The sequence below is a fragment of the Mesoplodon bidens genome (genome assembly GCF_964165515.1).
Source record: "Mesoplodon bidens genome assembly, chromosome: 2".
NCBI classification, from domain to species: Eukaryota; Metazoa; Chordata; class Mammalia; order Artiodactyla; family Ziphiidae; genus Mesoplodon; species Mesoplodon bidens.
In genome coordinates this window covers 107,758,606-107,780,091 of record NC_138177.1, presented here as the reverse complement: position 1 = coordinate 107,780,091, position 21,486 = coordinate 107,758,606, and the positions used below count along the sequence as shown (strand labels likewise).

The following is a 21,486-nucleotide window of genomic DNA, read 5'->3' as shown; positions in this document are numbered from 1 at the left end:
CAGCAAGGATCTCATTCAGATTCAATGGAGAAATCAAAAGCTTTACAGACAAGCAAAAGCTAAGAGAATTCAGCACCACCAAACCAGCTCTAAAACAAATGCTAAACAAAATTTCTCAAGGGGGAAACACAAGAGAAGAAAAGGACCTACAAAACCAAACCCATAACAATTAAGAAAATGGTAATAGGAACATACATCTTGATAATTACCTTAGAAGTGAATGGATTAAATGCTCCAACCGAAAGACACAGTCTTGCTGAATGGATACAAAAACAGGATCCATATATATGCTGTCTACAAGAGACCCACTTCAGATCTAGGGACACATACAGACTGAAAGTGAGGGGATGGAAAACCATATTCCATGCAAATGGAAATCAAAAGAAAGCTGGAGTAGCAATACTCATATCAGATAAAATAGACTTTAAAATAAAGAATGTTACAAGAGGGGCTTCCCTGGTGGCGCAGTGGTTGAGCGTCTGTTTGCCGATGCAGAGGACACAGGTTCGCGCCCCGGTCCGGGAAGATCCCACATGCCGCGGAATGGCTGGGCTCCTGAGCTATGGCCGCTGAGCCTGCGCGTCCGGCGCCTGTGCTCCGCAACAAGAGAGGCCACAGCAGTGAGAGGCCCGCATACCGCAAAAAAAAAAAAAAAAAAAGAATGTTACAAGAGACAAGGAAGGATACTACATAATGATCAAGGGATCAATCCAAGAAGAAGATATAACAATTATAAATATAGATGCACACAACATAGCACCTTAGTACATAAGGCAACTGCTAACAGCTATAAAAGAAGAAATCGACAGTAACACAATAATAGTGGGGGACTTTAACACCTCAGTTACACCAATGGACAGATCATCCAGACAGAAAATTAATATGGAAACACAAGCTTTAAATGACATAATAGACCAGATAGATTTAATTGATATTTATAGGACATTCCATCGGAAAACAGCAGATTACACTTTCTTCTCAAGTGCACATGGAACATTCTCCAGGATAGGTCACATCTTGGGTCACAAATCAAGCCTTGGTAAATTTAAGAAAATTGAATCATATCAAGTGTCTTTTCCAACCACAACACTATGAGATTAGAAATCAATTACTGGGAAGAAAAATGTAAAAAACACAAACACATGGAGGCTAAACAATAAGTTACTAAATAACCAAGAGATCACTGAAGAAGTCAAAGAGGAAATCAAAAAATACCTAGAGACAAATGACAATGAAAAAAGATGATTCAAAACCTATGACAGGCAGCAAAAGCAGTTCTAAGAGCGAAGTTTATAGCAATACAATCCTACCTCAAGAAACAAGAAAAATCTCAAACAATCTAACCTTACACGTAAAGGAACTAGAGAAAGAAAAACAAACAAAGCCCAAGTTAGTAGAAGGAAAGAAATAAAGATCAGAGCAGAAATAAATGAAATAGAAATGAGGAGAACAATAGCATAGATCAATAAAACTAAAAGCTGATTCTTTGAGAAAATAAAAAAATTGATAAAACTTTAGCCAGACGCATCAAGGAAAAGAGGGAGAGGACTCAAATCAATAAAATTAGAAATGAAAAAGGAGAAGTTACAACAGAAATACAAAGCATCGTAAAGACTACTACAAGCAACTTTATGCCAATAAAATGGACAACTTGGAAGAAATGGCAAATCCTTACAAACATATAAACTTCCAAGACTGAACCAGGAAGAAATAGAAAACATGAACAGACATATCGCAAGTAATGAAGTTGAAACTGTGATTAAAAATCTTCCAACTAATAAAAATCCAGGACCAGATGGCTTCACAGGTCAATTCTATCAAACATTTAGAGAAGAGTTAACACCCATCCTTCTCAAACTCTTCCAAAATATAGCAGAGGGAGTAACACTCCCAAACTCATTCTACAAGGCCATCATCACCCTGATACCAAAAGAAGACAAAGATACTACAAAAAAAGAAAATTGCACACCAATATCACTGATGAATATGGATACAAAAATCCTCAACAAAATACTAGCAAACAGAATCCAACAACACATTAAAAGGATCATACACCATGATCAAGTGGGATTTATCCCAGGGATTCAAAGATTCTTCAATATATGCAAATCAATCAATGTGATACACCATATTAACAAATTGAAGAATAAAAACCATATGATAATCTCAATAGAGGCAGAAAAAGCTTCTGACAAAATTCAACACTCATTTGTGATAAAAACTCTACAGAAAGTGGGCATAGAGGGAACATACCTCAACATAATAAAGGCCATATATGACAAACCCACAGGGAACATCATTCTCAATAGTGAAAAACTGAAAGCATTTCCTCTAAGATCAGGAAGAAGACAAGTCCACTCTAGCCACTGTTATTCAACATAGTTTTGGAAGTCCTAGCCACAACAATCAAAGAAGTAAAAGAAATAAAGGAATTCAAATTGGAAAAGAAGTAAAAATGTCATTGTTTGCAGAGGATATGATACTATACATAGATAATCCTAAAGAAGCCACCAGAAAACTACTAGGGCTTATCTATGAATTTGGTAAAGTTGCAGAATACAGAATTAATGCACAGAATCTCTTGCATTCCTATACACTAACAGTGAAAGATCAGAAAAAGAAATTAAGGAAACAATCCCATTCACCATTGCAAAAAAAAAAAGAATAAAATACCTAGAAATAAAGCTACCTAAGGAGGTAAAAGACCTGTACTCAGAAAACTATAAGACACTGATGAAAGAAATCAAAGACGACACAAACAGATAGAGAGATATACCATGTTCTTGGATTGGAAGAATGAATATTGTGAAAATGACTATACTACCCAGAGCAATCTACAGATTCAGTGCAATCCCTATCAAATTACCAATGGCATTTTTTACAGAACTAGAACAAAAAATCTTAAAACTTGTATGGAGACACAAAAGACCCCAAACAGCCAAAGCAGTCTTGAGGGAAAAAAATGGAGCTGGAGGAATCAGATTCCCTGACTTCAGATTATACTACAAACCTACAGTAATCAAGACAACATGGTACTTGCACAAAAACAGAAATATAGATCAATAGAACAGGATAGAAAGCCCAGAGATAAACCCACACACCTATGGTCAACTAATCTGTGACAAAGAGGCAAGGATATACGATGGAGAAAAGACAGTCTCTTCAATAAGTGGTGCTGGGAAAACTGGACAGCTACATGTAAAAGAATGAAATTAGAACACTCCCTAACACCATACACAAAAATAAACTCAAAATGGATTAAAGACCTAAATATAAGACCGGTCACTATAAAACTCTTAGAGGAAAACTTAGGAAGAACACTCTTTGGCATAAATCACAGCAAGATCTTTTTTTGACCCACCTCCTAGAGTAATGGAAATAAAAACAAAAATAAACAAATGGGACCTAATGAAACTTCAAAGATTTTGCACAGCAAAGAAAACTATAAACAAAATGAAAAGACAACCCTCAGAATGGGAGAAAATATTTGCAAATGAATCAATGGACAAAGGATTAATCTCCCAAATATATAAACAGCTCATGCAGCTCAATATTAAAAAAACAAACAACCCAATCCAAAAATGGGCAGAAGACCTAAATAGACATTTCTCCAAAGAAGATATACAGATGGCCAAGAAGCACATGAAAAGCTGCTCAGCATCACTAATTATTAGAGAAATGCAAATCAAAACTACAATGAGGGGCTTCCCTCGTGGCGCAGTGGTTGAGAGTCTGCCTGCCAATGCAGGGAACACGGGTTCACGCCCCAGTCCAGGAAGATCCCACATGCCGTGGAGCAGCTAGGTCCGTGAGCCATGGCCGCTGAGCCTGCACGTCCGGAGCCTGTGCTTCGCAACGGGAGAGGCCACAACAGTGAGAGGCCCGTGTACTGCAAAAAAAAAAAAAAAAAAAAGAAAAAAAGAAAAAAAAAAAACTACAATGAGGTATTGCCTCACACCAGTTAGAATGGTCATCACCAGAAAATCTACAAACAACAAATGCTAGAGAGGGTGTGGAGGAATGGGAACCCTCTTGCACTGCTGGTGGGAATGTAAATTGATACAGCCACTATGGAGAGCAATATGGAGCTTCCTTAAAAAACTAAAAATAGAATTAACATACGACCCAGCAATCCCACTACTGGGCATATACCCTGAGAAAACCATAATTCAAAAAGACACATGCATCCCAATGTTCACTGCAGCACTATTTACAATAGCCAGTTCATGGAATCAACCTAAATCCACATCAACAGACGAATGGATAAAGAAGATGTGGTACATATATACAATGGCATATTACTCAGCCATAAAAAAGAACAAAATTGAGTCTTTTGTAGAGACGTGGATGGACCTAAAGACTGTCATACAGAGTGAAGTAGGTCAGAAAGAGAAAAACAAATATTGTATAGTAACACATATATGTGGAATGTAGAAAAATGGTACAGATGAACCGGTTTGCAAGGCGGAAATAGAGACACAGATGTAGAGAACAAACATATGGACAGCAAGGGGGGAAAGTGGGGCTGGGGGTGGTGGTGGTGGGATGAATTGGGAGGTTGGGATTGACATATATACACTAATATGTATAAAATAGGTAACTAATAAGAACCTGCTGTATAAAAGAAAAAGTTATGTTTTCAGCCCCATGTAACTATTTAAAATGGAATATTTTGAGTATGCATATGTATTATTACTGTAAATTAATGCTTTTCAGCCAGGTAATAGTAGCTGTACAAACATTAGCTTAAATATTTCAAAAACTGTAGTAGAAATTGTTCATTTGCCCACAGAAATGTTGCACAGCATACCTGTGTATCTATTTATCTATCTGTTCGCCTGCCTGTGTATCTTTTCACATACACATTTGGCTGGATTTATAGCAATTCAGTTGTTAGTATTGGTTAGTCAATACGAGAAAGGCTTCACAGTCTTTGAACAATTTTTTAAAAGAGAAAATGAATTTTGACTTTACAAATCAGTTGGTTAGAAAAAATTCATTCAAAACATGGGTTCCATATGTAACATATAACAATAAAAATTGTGCTGTGGAAACACTGACAAGTACTGTGCCCTCCAAAACATGGATTAGGTTGTAGCTTCTGGCTAATGTGTGTTAAAACATGCTGCTACACAAGTAAGTATCACTGCCTTAGAACCTGGTAGAAATTGCTCTTCTTGGGAAGGTGTTGTGTTCCTTTCTCAATCTGACTTTGCCTCTGGAATTCGTGGCTCACACTGGAGCTTTTCAGCTTTCAGAGCCCTCTAGGCAGGTTCTCAGCTCCTGGAGGATCTCTATGGCTACTGACCTTTGCTTCCTCAATTTGTTGTGGTGTGCAGTGTCCTTTTGACACTGCTGCTGGTCCAAAGTCAGTACTGCATGCTTTATGCCAGGTAGATCCCCAAAGCAGTGGCAGGAACATAAACTGACACCAGGTTCTCTAGGTCTCTAAAGAAGGGATAATGATGAAATCCTTTGTGGGGAGAAAGAAGGAGAAGATTCCTTTCTAAATAGTACAAGAATACAAATAACTGTCAAATTCTAGAAACATTCAATATGGTAAACTTTCAGGGAAAAGCATCAGGAATGCGGTTGGGATGATAAATGCTGTATATAAGATAGTCATTCATGTGTTTAAAAATACTTATTGTATGGAGGGTTTACTATGTGCCTGACGGCCTTCTAGATCCTGCTGATTCCATGATGAACAAAATAGAGAAAGTTTCTGCCCACGTGAAGCTTATGTTCTACTGAGGGAGACAGGCAATAAATATGAACAAACAAATTTAGGTGATATCAGGTAGTGATAAAATACTGTGAAGAAAAATTAAAATACTTGTATTGGCCACTAGATGGAGCTCATTGCTCTCGTCATTTCTTTCACCAATCGCCTGAAAAAGAGAAGCTGAGTGCATGATACACTATTATCATGTTATGTTTTGGGGCCAGGTGATAGACCCTTTGTTTCCTCAGTTTGTCTCTCTTCCTATTTCTCCCTCCCAATTTGGATTTTTTTTTCCTACTAATTGATTGATAAGGGGAAACATGGTTAAGACATATTAAGGCATCATCTCAGATATCTTGGTATAGGTGGATTAGATCAACTCCTTCCTAAATCATAGAAATCCTCTCCCCTCAGTTTCCTGGGTATTTAACTTCCTGCATTTATTTGCTTAATATCTGTATTCACCATTAGACTGTTAGCTTCTTAAGAGAGCGACTTCAACTGTGTTTCTCAGTCCTTGGCAGAGTACAAATCTTTTGAATGGATGAATCCCTTTAGTCTGAACAATTCCTGATTCCCAGGCAGTCTCTTTTAACTTTATAGGGGGATCGTTTTGGAGTTAGGTTGGGAAAAAATCTCCACAATAAAAACTGGCTGAGTTTGCCTGTCTTGTGTTCTATGACTGACCCTCTGTCAAGGACCTCCCAGTGGATGGGAAGAGTGGGATATGTATATTTGTATATGGTAGGCAAATTATTTGGCATTCTGAGTTCCTGCCCATATTTTTTCCTCTTTCTATTTGGATAGAAGCCCAATGCAACAATGGATGTATTTCCAGTCCATTGGTTAAGCTCATTTGAATTTAACCAATGTTAGGCACATGCTTTTGTCAGGGTTAACTCTAGAAAAAGGGTCTTAAACCTTCTACTCTTCAGAGAGTGGAAGGGTCATTGTGAAAACTACTAGGGAGATGGAATCTATCCTATAATCTCTTGGTCTTAGATTGGTTTTCAGCATCTATACATGTTTTGTTAGATTTACACCTTAAGTATTCATTTTTGGTAGCTATTGTAAATGGTATTAATTTTTCAGTTTTGGTCTACTGTGGTTCATTGCTTGTATATAGAAATACAATTGGAGGTAGACTTTTGTGTGTTGATCTTGTGGGTTACAACCTTGTTAAACTCACTTATTAGTTCTAAGAGGTAGATTTCCTGGGACTTTCTATATGGATGATCTTGTTGTCTGAGAATAAGGACATTTTATTTTATCCTTTCTGATCTATGTGCCTTTTGTTTCTTTTTTTTGCTATATTATGCTAAGACTTTCAGTATAACATTGAACTGGACTGGTGAGAGCAGACATCCTTGCTTTTTCCTTTTGTAAGGGCCAAGCACTCAGTTTTTGATCATTAAATATGATGTCAGATATAGGTTTTTTGTAGGTGCCTTTTATCGGCTTGAAGAAGTTCATTTTTACTCTAGTTTGCTGGGAGTTTTATCATGATAGGTGTTTTTTCAAGGTTTTTCTGCATCTATTTATATAATTAAGTGGTTTTCTTTCTTCAGACTTTTAGTAGGGCGAATTGCATTAATTGATTTTTTAACTATTACATTCACAGAAGGAGCCTCACTTGGTCGAGGTGCATTATGTTTATGTATTGCTGGATTTGACTTGCTAATATTTTGTTGAGGATTTTTGCATATATTTTCACGAGGATAATGGACTGTAGTTTTCTTTTTTTTGTACTGTTTTTATCTGATTGTGGTATCAGAATAATGCTTCCCTTGTAGAATGAGTCAGGAAATCTTTCCTCTTCCATTTTGAATTGGTGTCATTTTTTTCTTTAAATGCATGATAAAATTCACCATTCATAAGGGTCCATTTGGATTTGTAGAATTGTTTTCCAAAAGTTTTTCAATGGTTTTATTGAGGTATAATGGACATACAAAGAGCTACATACATTTAATATAAAATTTGATGAGTGCACATATGCAAACACACATGATACCATCTCTACAATCAAGATAGTTGACATTTCCAACACCTCCCATAACCTCCCCCCACCTCCCTTTTTGTTTGCTGTAAGAACACTAAAAATGTGTTCTACTCTCTTAACACATTTAAAATGCACAATAATGTATTTTTAACTATAGGCATTATGTTGCACAGCAAATCTCAAGAACTTATTCATCTAGCATAACTGAAACTTTATACCCTTTGGACAATAAGTTTCCATTCTCACCCCTTCCCCAACTCCCTGCCTACCACTATTATATTCTCTGTTTCTATGAGTTTGATGATTTTAGATACCTCATATAAGTGAAGTCATAAAGTATTTGTCTTTTTGTAACTGGTTTATTTCACTTAGCATAATGTCCTCCAGATTTATCCACGTTGCAAATGGCAAACTTTCCTTCTTAATTAAGGCTGAATAATATTCCTTGTATGTATCTATCACATTTTCTTTATCCAATAATCTGTTGATGGACACTTAGGTTGTTTCTATATCTTGGCTGTTGTGAATATTGCTACAATGAAAGTGAGAATGCAGATATCTCTTTGAGATCCTGATTTAAATTCTTTTGCATATATACCCAGAAGTGGGATTGTTGGATCATACAGTAGTTCTATTTTTAATTTTTGTGAGGAACGCCCACACTATCTCCATAGCTGATGCACCATTTTACATTCCTACTAACAGTGTTCGAGGGTTAAAATTTCACCACATCCTCGCCAACACTTGTAATCTTTTCAGGTTTTTAAAAAATAGTAACCATCTAATAGGTAAGAAATGATATCTCATTGTACTTTTTAAATCTTATTTATTTATTTATTTACATCTTCATTGGATTATAATTGCTTTAAAATGTTGTGTTATTTTCTGCTGTATAACAAAGTGAATCCCCTATATGTATACATATATCCCCTCTTTCCCACCCTCCCCATCCCACCCATCTAGGTCATCACAGAGCACTGAGCTGATCTCCCTGTGCTATGCAGCAGCTTCCCACTAGCTATCTATTTTACACATGGTAGTATATACATGTCAATGCTACTCTCTCACTTCTTCCAGCCTCCCCTTCCCCCATGTGTCCTCAAGTCCATTACCTACATCTGTACCTGTATTCCTGCCCTGCCACTAGGTTCCTCAGTACCATTTTCCTACATTCCATATATATGCATTAATATATGGTATTTGTTTTTCTCTTTCTGACTAACTTCACTCTGTATGACAGACTCTAGGTCCATCCACCTCACTACAAATGACTCAGTTTCATTCCTTTTTATGGCTGAGTAATATTCCATTGTATATATATAGCAAATTTTCTTTATCCATTCATCTGTCGATGGACATTGAGGTTGCTTCCATGTCCTGGCTATTGTAAATAGTGCCTTGAACTATTTATAATGAACTATTAATAATGAACAGTGTAGCACATGTCTCTTTTTGAATTATGGTTTTCTCAGGGTATAATGCCCAGTAGTGGGATTGCTGGGTCATATGATAGTTCTATTTTTAGTTTTTTTAGGAACCTCCATACTGTTCTCCATAGTAGCTGTATCAATTTACATTCCCACCAACAGTGCAGGAGGGTTCCCTTTTCTCCACACCCTGTCCAGCATTTATTGTTTCTAGATTTTTTGATGATGGCCATTCTGACTGGTGTGAAGTGATATCTCACTGTGGTTTTGATTTGCATTTCTCTAATGATTAGTGAGGTTGAGCATCCTTTCATGTGTGTGTTGGCAGTCTGTATATCTTCTTTGGAGAAATGTCTATTTAGGTCTTCTGCCCATTTTTGGATTGGGTGGTTTGCTTTTTTGATATTGAGCTGCATGAGCTGCTTGTATATTTTGGAGATTAATCCTTTGTCAGTTGCTGCGTTTGCAAATATTTTCTTCCATTCTGAGAGTTGTTTCTATTATATAAAGCAAGGGCCTGCAAACTATGGCTTCTGAGTGCCACCTGTTTTTGAAAACAATGTATTCTGGGAACACAGCCATGCCCACCCATTTATGTATCATCAATGACTGCTTTATGGCAGAGTTGAGTAGTTGAGTCAGAGACCATATGGCTCACAAAGCCATGAATAGTTACTATCCCATCTTTTACAGAAAAGTTAGCCAACCTTGGCTGTATAAACCAGAACCTTATTTTTTTGGTGAAAAACTTTAAAAAATCAGAAATGTAAAGTACAGTGAAGCATAATTTATTTCCAGATTGAAACTAATTCTTAATTGCTTTAAGAAACTCCAACAACATACCTAGGGCTTTTGACAATTTTGATAATATCAAGAGCATATTTTACTGGTCAAAAAAAAGTAAAAAACAACCCATATTCTCTTGGGGGAAAATAAGCAGGCTTTCAAGTATGACTCTTAAGAATTGGGAAAAGATAGCCTAAACTCCAGGGTTGTAAATGATCTAATAATTAATTTAGCTCAGTTTTCTAACACATTATCAGTCATCATTTCAAGTTCATCTTTGCCAATTATAAATTGCTACAAACACACAATGTATATTTGTCATCATGTTACTATGTTTAGTCCAGGATCACTTACCTAAAATTCTAAAGAGTCCCATTAAAGTTATAATCTGGGTGAACTGAGCAAGAAGGGAAAGTTTCCTTCTTTAGCCCATTTATTTATGATCCAACTCATACTCATGCTAATGGTTTCTTCCATCTTCCTATGGAAATTCTGTAGAGCTTCTAGATCGCTATATAAGGTGATTTGCTTTAGCTTGGAATTTACCAGTAAGCATTGCCCATTCCCAGTGTCCAGGAATCACATCATTGCTGACAGAGTGTGCGGTCTTGAAACAATGGGACACTGTATACTGTCTTCACTAAGAAGGTAGAATGGTTGTCCCTGATATTGGAACTTGTGGTGCACTTGGCCAAACTCATGACCAACTATGTCCCAAGACTTTAACCTAAGACTTTGCTCAATATCCACTTGTCTAACTCGTAGTCATCTGGAAGAAGAAGCTCCTGGGTGGTACCAGGTTATGATACCTCCTGGGTTGGCACAGAGGTAAAATGCATCTTGTTACACAGTTTACAATATTGTGAGGAAGATGGACATGATTTCAATTATGGTACTGCATGTCTTTGAAAATATTTAGTATAATAAAACTGTGAAATCTAAATATTATCAAGTGTGGTGACATTTTTCTTAATTTTAAACTGCTTGAGTAATGCCTCTGATAAGAGTGACCAGGAAAGCTCTATTTTTTAGTTCTTTAGCTTAGGCAACATTGCTGCCTTGGTTTTTTCATCTTCTTCTGGAGATTCTGTATTTCATTATGAAGTCGTCTGTTCTCTTCTTGGAATCCTTCCTGTAGTAGTCGGGCCTGTTCCTAAAAAAGTACAAATGGAGACTGAATAACGTGTCACATTAAGTAAATCTCTAACTTCTATCTACTTTCCACATTCATAGATTTTTTTTTAATATTTAATTTCTTCTTGAAATTTTCTCTACCATTAATTTCATTGTACTTTCTCTTGGGCATTCTAGCTCTGTGATTACTTTTTCTGAGTCTCCTTGAGTCAAGAAGGATTTGGGGCTTATATCTCCCAATATACTGATGAACCTAAATTACCAGTATTAATTTTTTTTGTCCCATTAATTGTACACAACCTTTGTCGGCAATCTGAATGAAATGTTTGGCTTCAGATCTTATCTATGCATTATGATTTTTTTATGCACACACATACACACACACAACACAGAAATAAATGAAGAATTTTCAAAATCTGATGCAGTGTCTGAATCTTAGATCAGGGAATTTGATCTAAGCTTCCACAACTTGGTGGCAGAGGGGCAAAGTGCAGGTAAGGGAATCAGGGCCCCAGACAGACCATACTGGATTTCTGCACATAATTCCCAACTCAACACATACTAGGAGCAGGACAAAGAAAACAGGTAGGAGTGATAGACTAACACAATGGTGTGAGAGTTGAGTCCTTCTGCTTATGAAGTTTCTCTTAGAGCTAAAATCTGTGACAGAAGAAAAATTCGTGGATTCCTCTAACTGGTGAAGACTGTTCAGATATCTTCCCAAGCATTGTGGCCCTATAAAAATTATTTAGTCTTGTCTGAGCCTCTGTTTCCTCTCCTAAGTAATACGAACATAGCAGCTCTTGCTTCGTATAGTACTAAGCAAGAGATATGGAAAAGACTTTTTTATAATGTCTAGCAGATAATAGCTACCACGATTGGCAGATATAGTGATAATGGACTGGGTGTGACATAACTGCAAATAAAATCTTTTAAGAACCAGACATTGTAGGGGCCAGTTCAGTCTGGCAGATAGGGATTGAAAAGTACAAGTGGGCAATCAAGGTCCTTCTTCTGGACTTCATGTTCTCACTGCCATGCCAAGTTTGTGAACAGGGAGTGTGGAGAGAAAACAGAATAACAGGAACCTCAAGGTGATACAATTAAATACCTGAAGTTTGAGAGAGAGAGTTCTCTCTTGCTCTTCCAGCAACTGGGCCCTATCCCTCTCCATCTTCTCAGTCAGTTGTTTCACATGTTCCTGATAACTCTTTTCTTTCTGTTCCATCATCTGCTGATTCTTTATTTGCATTTCCTCCAGCATTTTTGCTGCAGCCTGTGCAGATTCAGCTTTCACACGTTCCACTGTCAGGAGGAAAAGGAAAAAGAAAAATGAATGTGGGTGACCATGTTGCTTCTTTCTTCCATGTACACATAACCTGCCACTGTTGCTACTGACTGTGTATGCTCTACTCAAAAATGACTTTAGTGAGTAAGAGGCATCTTTTCTCATCTTGCTATAGTTTAAGGATCCTAGGTTCACCCAGCCGAATTAATTAGAACTGTTAAGTGCTTTCAAGGCTGTTTAGTCTCTTGACTCACTCCTCACCTTCAAGCAATTTTTCCTTCTCTGAGAGAGTCTGGTCTGTCTGTAGAATTGCACCAGTCATAGACTCCTTGGACTTCAAATATTCCTGAAGAATTTCTTCAGCCTAGGACCCAGAAAAGAATGGGGTTAGTAATAGGAAATGGCTGTAAGCACTTATTCCTGTTTGCCCACCATCTTTCCCTCTAGGAATTGCTCCTCTTGGTCTTGGCATGCCTGGTGGTCAAGATTCCCTGTCACTGGGTGAGCACATGCTCCAGGCTGGCCAAGCATGACAGCTTCCTGAGCAGAATCTTTATAAGGGATTGATATAGATCTAAATAGTGATTCTCTGTTCTTTTAGACTGAGGGCTCTAATTTTGGTGCTGTTGTTACTGTGGTCTCATATGGGGTGAACTTGTTGGAGAATGAAGCCATCATTGAGAAAGCAGATCAGAAAAAGGGATGGAGGGAGGGAAGTGTGAGGTTGAGGGGAGGAACAGGCAGAGAGATAAATGATGACATTATTTGAAATTTTGGATACATCTGATAATCCAATTTGTAACTCAGTTGTTAATTGAGTGCACTCTTTTGGATGAGCACATAGGATATATCTGGTATAACAGGCTCCCTGTATGTGTTTATTAAATGAGAGCATGAATGCTGTTGGTCCTGTAACTGCGCATCTGTGTGCAATACGCTTGGTCATGTTGTTTCAAGGAACACATCAGCAACTTCCCAGAATAAATTTTGGTTACCTGTATTCCCTTCCTGGGCTCCTGAAGATACTTTTTCTTCAGCTCTTGTATCTTTTCAGTGAATAGGCGATAGCCTCCTGGTTTAGAATAAATCCCCTCTTTCACACCTTCTTCTAGAGGACTGAAAATATCCTTAAGTAAAGCTGAGCAACGATCTGATGATGCTTTAAGATTCTTGTTACAAAAGTCATCTCGCTTTTTGTCTAGCTGGGCCTTTAATGTAAAAAACAGGAAGTAAAAAGAATAGTGAAAAGATGTTAACTTGACCTCAGAATTTCTGGAAAGTCTTCTCAAAAAAATAAAAATATAAAAGGTCTGTGACCCCCTAGAAGAACTTACAGGCACTCAGCAACACCATATCCTTACTGCTGATCCTGACTTTCTACAAAGGTCCCTTTCACCATGGCGGTGACCTTCAGAGCAGAGATTACTAGCTATATGCTACACCTTTGGAGATAAACTCCTGCTTTTCAAACTGGACCAGTGATTGCATATGCAATAAATGTGACTCAACATAAGCCTGCTCATGATAACTAAGGCTAAAATTTTCTTTGCTTTTGGCCAAAATATCCAATCAGCCTGATAACATTGAGCATGTAATTTGATTAGAAACTCTGATTGTTACTTATATGTATGTAATGAAATTATAGGGAAGAATATTAGTTTATTCATGAAAGAAAAAAGTTTTAATGCACCATAATAAAGTATATCATAATAAAATTGGTTCCTCTTATGATAATAACAAATAGTGTTTGTCACCATTTAAAAGTCTAGTAAAAATTGCTTTTCTCAAAATAAGCACCCATTTCATTTTCTAGTAGTACTTTACTTTCCAAGAGCCTAATCTGTATAAACTTAAGAAAAAAGTTACCGCTAATTCCTTTTGAAATAAATGGTCTATGTCTTTCAAGGACTTCCTCATGAAGACTTCAATGGCCTCCTTCTCAACAGTCCTGTGCAGGTCCAGCAGCTCCTGGAGGGTTTCCGTGGGCAGCTGCAGCTTCTGATCCATCTGCTGGTCATAGTGGGTGATGGCCTTTTTCACTGCAGCTGTGTTCTCGATCTCGGCCAAGGCCAGGACTGCATTCTCCATGCAGGGCAGATCCCCGCTATTGATGGCACTGACATAGGTCTGCACCAGGGTCTCTAGACCTACAAATAGAGAACAAATGATGATGTTTATTGTAGGAGGAGTGAGGAAACTTTCTATTCTGTGCAATTCTGATGATGTCTATTACCAACCATTTGCCTTACAGCATCAATGTCCTCAGTATCACCTGAAAACTGTCTAAAAATGCAGACTCTCAGCCTCTGCCCCAGTTCAACTGACTTAGACCCTCATCTTTAGCAAGATCCTCAGGTGGTGCATATGCACATCAAAGGTTAAGAACCTCTGTTCTAGATAGCCTAGGCCTGTGTTTATTGAGTACATTTACTTCACCCCCAAGCATTGTTAGGACAGAAACCATATCTCTCTCACTTATGTCTCTATCATCAGCCCTGGTAGGTCCATGGGAAACATTCAATTAATATTTGTGGAACAAATCAAAAGGAGTCCTCCATTTTGTTTATTCTAGCAGAGCATTGTCCAGAAGAACTTTCTGTGATGATGGAAGTATTCTATATGTGCCGTCCAGTGTCGTAGCCACTAGACATGTGTAGTGTGAGCCCTTGAGACACAGCTGTGTGATCAGAATGTTAAATTTCTTTAATTTTTTTTTTTTTTTTTTTTTTTTTTTTTTGCGGTAGGCGGGCCTCTCACTGTTGTGGCCTCTCCCCCTGCAGAGCACAGGCTCCGGACGCGCAGGCTCAGCAGCCATGGCTCACGGGCCCAGCCGCCCTGCGGCATGTGGGATCTTCCCAGACCGGGGCACGAACCCGTGTCCCCTGCATCGGCAGGCGGACTCTCAACCACTGCGCCACCAGGGAAGCCCTTCTTTAATTTTAATTAGTTTACATTTAAATTTAGATAGCTGCACTTATCTAGTGACAACTATATTGGACAGGGCAGGTCCAGTTTACTAGGACAGTTTTAAGCTTTTAGAGCTATTTTCCTTTGGCCTTTTCTATCTTTCCTCACCTAAGAATTGTGACTAATAAAACCTGTTAGAAGTGTTGGTGTCATCTAGAATTTAACACAATAATAGCAGTAGATGTGCATTTTTCAAAGCCGAAGCTAGGTGGATGTTATTACACCATCTTTTAGTCATAACAGTGAGAGTAAAGACTGGGAAGAAGACTCACGAGGTCCATTGACCTTGATGCCTCCTGAAAGGGTTTTAGTTTTGGAATTCCTAAAGATGTAGGAACAGAAGACTGCAGCTTGTTGCACAAATTCGGGGTCCAGCTCATCATCACACAGGTCCTCAAGCTGGCCCAGTTTCTTCCTATCACTGGGCCGATCGAAGATAAAGCATTTCTTCTTTGGGAAGAACTTCCGGATACAGAGTCGAGGCAGATTAAAAATTTTATCTCTTTGACTGGCACCTGGAAGAAGATAAAAAGAATTTGCCTAATAGAGGGGCTTGCAAACTTTTTATGTAAAGGGCCAGACAGTAAATATTTTAGGCTTTATAAGCCAGATGGTCTCTTTTCCAAGTACTCATTTCTACTACTGTAGCATGAAAGCAGCCATAGACAGTCTATAAATGAATGGGCATAGCATGATTCCAATAAAACCTTATTTACAAAATCAGCTGGCAGGCTGGATTGGACATTATTTGCCTGTGAGCCATCCTTTGCCAACCCCTAGACTAGTGCACAGTTCGTACTTTTATTTATTTTCTTCAAATAAATTACCTATTCTACTCCATATTCTTTGGTTAATTACAGCACCACAAGCCCTAAGCAGGGATATAATGTAAGTCTAATCACAGCAGAGGGAAAGGTGAAAGAAATGAAACCTGTTCTTAAAACAGGGAGAAAATCAAATCAAATCTATTCATTCAGATAGTAAACAAGTGTTAATTCTTAGTAATCACCCCCTGAGAAGAAAGAGATACTATAAATATAAGAAAACTGTTGATAGAAAACTAAAGAATGATAGTTTTTAGTGTTTTCTCATCCCATTTACCAATTCTAAGTTCCCTTTACCTTTCTTAAGCTTGAGTGAATTCTCCAGGTACTCGTCTGCTGTGATGGATTGTCCATCTGCCTCCAAGTCTAGGGAGAAATCCCTCAGTGTCCATACAAAGTCTGGAAAGAAGCTCACAAAGTCAGCTGAATCCTCAACTCCATCCACATCAGGTGAGGCTTTTGCCCTGATTCTATCTGTGAGCTCCGTCACATAGCTGAGCAGCAAATTAAGGAAAACTGGCATAAAAGAACAGTGCCCTCCACCCTATATTAGTTACATATACAAAACCCTTGTTTCGCCTTTGTTCTTAACCCAAGTATCAATTCTTCAGTAGGTATTGATAGGTAGGATTATCCCCCGTCCTTGAATTACTTTTTATGTTTCTCTTTTTGTGCTTGATTCACAAGGACTCACAGTTAGGCAGCTGTTTTATTAAAACTGGTCTCCCCTCTGACTCTGATGCTGGTTTGAACCCGAAAAAGATACTGAAGTTGGTCCATGGCCTGCTGGTTTATGGTTCCCATGCTATTGTACACAAAAGTGCTGCTCAGGAGTATTGCTAGGGCAAAGATCCAGGAGTCATTCTGGTTGTCACCCTGGAAATCAGAGTACATTTGGACGAGGATTATTTTTCATTCTCATGGCACTTTTCAGATCAGCAGTAGTAAAAGGATGCTCATTTAATTAGAGTTTTTTTAGACTAATACCCTATAAGAGGAAACCAAATCCAAGCAAAAATGATTGTTAGTAGGACTTGAACTTTGAATAGTTTTCTGATTAGTGTTTTTGGTTTACCCTGATTCTCACAAGACCCTCTTATAATCATTGGTAGATAATTGCAAACAAATAGTCATTTCTTGTGGGCATTCTAAGGCCTTAAATATAATTTAAATGTAAACTTTTCTCTTTATTTTTACAGAACAATTGTCTTAATATAAGGGTAATAATACATGTATCTATCTCACTGAGCAATTGTTGTGCACCTAACACTTTCCATTACTTATCTTTTAAGTATTCAAAACAATACTATGAGGCAAATGTAGATCTATTACATCTGTTTTACAGATAAGAAAGCTGAGGTTAAAAGAGATCAAATAATTTGCTAAGATCATTGAATTACTGACAGACTTTAAATTTAAAGCCAAGGGTATGGGACTTCAGAACCTAAATCCTTAACAAAAGTTCTTTGCAGGATAAGATTCATTATGTTGAATTTATTTGTATTCCCTTTATGCATCTGGGTTAACTGGCTTAGCTTACAGCCTTTTAATAATTAGAATACTGTCGACTGACCACTATGCTCTTCTTCTAGGATTCTGCCTTATGAATATTTTCCTGACCCCTCATTGCTAAACTGGGTCTCATGGCATGTAAACAGAAATGAAAAAACGTGGTTAAGTACAAGGTCTTATTTAAAGAAAAATTAAATAGTGTAGAGAATATTCAGACATGAGGGGCTTAGTCCAAATTTGAATCCTCAGCCCTTACCTTCTCCACATCCCCCAGGCCCTCAGTATCAAGCAGAACTAGAGTATGTTCTGGCTTCTTGGGATGAGGCACACACCACATCCAGATGCCCTTCGTGTGAGATTGCACCGTGGAGCCCAGAGAAAAACCTGCAAGGGGGCATGGAGTTAAGAAAGGGTGGAGTTTTAATAGCAGATGGATCTTGAAATTGAGATAATAGTTAACAAAATCAAGGTTTAAAGAGACAAATGAAAACATAATCAGTATTGATCTTAATTGCAACCAGAAAAAGAGAGAAATTAGAACATTCAGTACAAACTGAAATATTTATTTTACCTTAAAGATCAGTATAAGCTTTAAGTTAATTCACATGCATTTTAGTAAATGTTTTATTGTTTATTATTATCTGTATTAATTTTCTTTATTACTACCTTACTCCTTCCAGAAAGGCATATTTATACTTTAAAGAGAAAATTAAGTCAAAGTGGTGAGAAAGAGTTGACTCTTATCTTCCAGCACAGAGTAAATGTAAGAAACCCATCACTGTATTGAAAGTTAGCTTTCAATATTCCTCCCAGGTCTCTAACTTCCTCTCCTCACATCACTGTTCTGCATGCTGGGAGTGTGGGTGGCAGAAGGGACTCAGCTGGGCTTTGCTGGTGCCACTCACCCTTTTTCTTCCCAGCCAGCTTGTTCATCAGGTAGGATTTACCAGTGCGGTAGAGGCCCACAATAGCCACCACCACAACGGGCTGCTGAATGGCAGACAGGATCTTCAGTGCTTTCGGATTAACCAACAGTCGTTCGTTAGTGTTCTTGATGAGGCACTCTGGGCCTGACATGTGGCTCTCTGAGGCCATGTTCCCTTGTCTGCAGGGGAAGAGATGGGATGAATTAGAATTTCTGGTCTAAGCAGATCAAGAGCTTTCACGAGGTTATTTTGCATTCAGAAGGAGGAATCATAAAATCCCCCAACATGACCTAGTTTTGTGTCAACAGTGAGATAGATGAGGGAAAGACATTTTAGAAAGTTACGGAAGTATTATCAAAGTAGTCCATTAAAAAATATTGATATGACAATGATTTATCAACATTCAACCACCCTCATGAACAAAATCTTACATTTAGTTTACCATGGAAAACTTTCATTTTGGACTTTCATTTAAAAATTTATACTAGACATTAAATGTAAAATAGAATAAGATTCAGAGAGATTCATTGTACATCCTGGCTATGTGTGAGAAATACAATATTTATTTATTTATTCACTAATTCTTACTATGAATAAAGAATTTCATGAATAAATGTTTGTCACTTGATATATGTCTCTGAACAATTTCCAGTGATTTGAAATGTGTTTTTTCTCACTAGTTAGCCTTATTTTTACTGGGATAAGGGTCCACAGAACTTCTCACACTGCTATTCTAGAAGTGGAACTTACTTTAGCAAATTTTATAAAAATATGTGACCTTGTGAAACACATGGCTAGGGATCCCTCCAAAACCTTGGTATGGGCTTGTGGAAGCAAGGGGCTCTGAAACTTAAAATTTACTAGCTTCAAAATAAATTAGCCTCCAACTAAGTGGGGATAAAGTGCACATCTGCAAATACTGCATGTTGCTAAAAATCATATTTGTACATGTGTGTGTGTGTGTGTGTGTGTGTGTAAGGGAACAAAAGACAATGAAATAAAGATTAAAAGATCAGGAGACAGATCAGGAGAAGTAAAGAAGAAAGTTGTTGAAAGAAAATATCTATATTTCCAGCCACGCACTTCCAAGTTTTCTGTTTTCTTCTTTTTTTTCCATTTTGTAGAGGAGAAGTAGAAACAGGAAGAGGAGTAGGGGTACAGAGGAGGGGATGGGGATGGAAAAGGGGAGGGGAAGCTGAAAAGAAGAGAGAGGTGTCAGACAAGGTAGGTGATGAATAAGCTAATGCCAAGCCAAGGAATTCAGAGGAAGAGTTTCCAAAAGGCAAGATCAAAACTTCTTGAGAGCACAGAGAGGGCAAAGTAAACAAAGATGGTGGCTTCAGTGCTGCACCACAGTAGATTCTTTAAAGAGGAAGCTTTTTAGTAAAGTAGTGGGGCTGAATTCTGCTCCTAAGGGGTAAGGAGTGAGTTGACACCAAGAAATTGTATCTAGTGAACTTGCGCTATTTCTAAAAGAAGAAGTCCACTTTGAAACAAAGTTCAAATGTAGGATTGAAGAGTATGGTATTTTCATGAATCTATACCTTTCACTTTGGGTTTCAGTTTTTTTCTTTGTCTTTAACAGTGTCATGTAGCTGTTTCCACTGCATCTCATTTACTATTCTTTCCTTCTCATGAAAATAACATATTTGTCACCCTTTCAGTTTCTTAGCTGCAGTCACATCAGTATTGAACAAGTTGTATCAAAGACAATGGTAATTTTGGGGCTTCCCTGGTGGTGCAGTGGTTGAGAGTCCGCCTGCCGATGCAGGGGACACAGGTTCGTGCCCCGGTCCAGGAAGTTCCCACATGCCGCAGAGCGGCTGGGCCCGTGAGCCATGGCTGCTGGGCTGTGAGTCCGGAGCCTGTGCTCCGCAATGGGAGAGGCCACAACAGTGAGAGGCCCGCGTACCACAAAAAAAAAAAAAAAAAAAGACAATGGTAATTTAATTGTGTCCCCAGTCAACACAGACAGCATCAGCAAAGAGAAAGACAATCCTAATGCATTTCAAGATCTTAGTTTAGCTCCATTTCCCTGGTGCCTAATTCTACACAAGCACAGTAATGACCCAGGGATGTGCTGCCACCTGATAACACCAGGATTTCATCTGACCTTGTTCCCCACATTAGGCTCAGCTGCAACCTATTTTGATGCTGGTCATTTTTTAGAAAACTAACTAACCCTTAAAAATCCCTTCCCACCCATGCACTAATCTTAACATGGGCTCCTTTTCCCAGAGCAAGGCTGCTTTAGCACTGGAGACAGAGCTGCTTTGAGGAAAAAGTAGAGTTCTTACCTGTTTTCTTCTCAGTTTAGGTGGAGTGGTTCTGTAACTTCTCTGTCTCTCACTAGATGGTTAGACTTTTATTTCACACACCCAAGGTCATGGGGCTTGCCTGATTTCCTGTAAATACCAGACAGAAGAAGTGAAGCAACCTCTGTAATGGATTTAGAGTAATAAGAAACTGAAAGCACTGAAAACAAAACAATGACTCGATAAGCATAAAAGGAATTTTTGGAAGCTATCCTCTTGGGAGGGAACATGGGTTTGACACTACTTCTCAACTAGAGCCTTCACATTAATTTTTTTTGAAAGACATCTTAGAAACAATTTGGTGTTTAAAAAAGTGTCTATTAGATACTTAAATATAATGGAATGTATCCCGGGATTGGGGGTCAGTTTGGGAAACCTAGAATGAGGAAGCATATTTTTAGTTTTAATTTCTTTAAATAATGGACACACTTACAGTGGACCTGGCTCCTCATTTGTGCATGCCGTAAGTGAGGAAAAGGACACATATTACACATTCGTGAACATGAAGCCCCTGGAACTTAATACCCGGTGCACAGGCTGGAAGGGGCTCCATGTGTTGCACATGTGTTCCAGGCTCAGTGCT

General features: G+C 38.1%; 1 protein-coding gene across 1 annotated transcript; it reads right to left on the bottom strand.

The window, feature by feature from the left end:
* Window positions 1–9,868: 9,868 nt before the first annotated feature.
* Window positions 9,869–21,014, bottom strand: LOC308612599 (guanylate-binding protein 1-like). Its single transcript, XM_081225185.1, has 11 exons — window positions 20,886–21,014; window positions 18,568–18,767; window positions 17,919–18,046; window positions 16,917–17,026; window positions 16,448–16,644; window positions 15,599–15,841; window positions 14,226–14,506; window positions 13,355–13,567; window positions 12,621–12,723; window positions 12,183–12,376; window positions 9,869–11,090 (listed from the first exon to the last, which is right to left on the bottom strand). Exons 2-11 carry the CDS (start codon window positions 18,755–18,757, stop codon window positions 10,974–10,976), a joined length of 1,776 nt encoding a protein of 591 aa, XP_081081311.1. The 5' UTR covers window positions 18,758–18,767; window positions 20,886–21,014; the 3' UTR covers window positions 9,869–10,973.
* Between the last annotated feature and the right edge of the window lie 472 nt (window positions 21,015–21,486).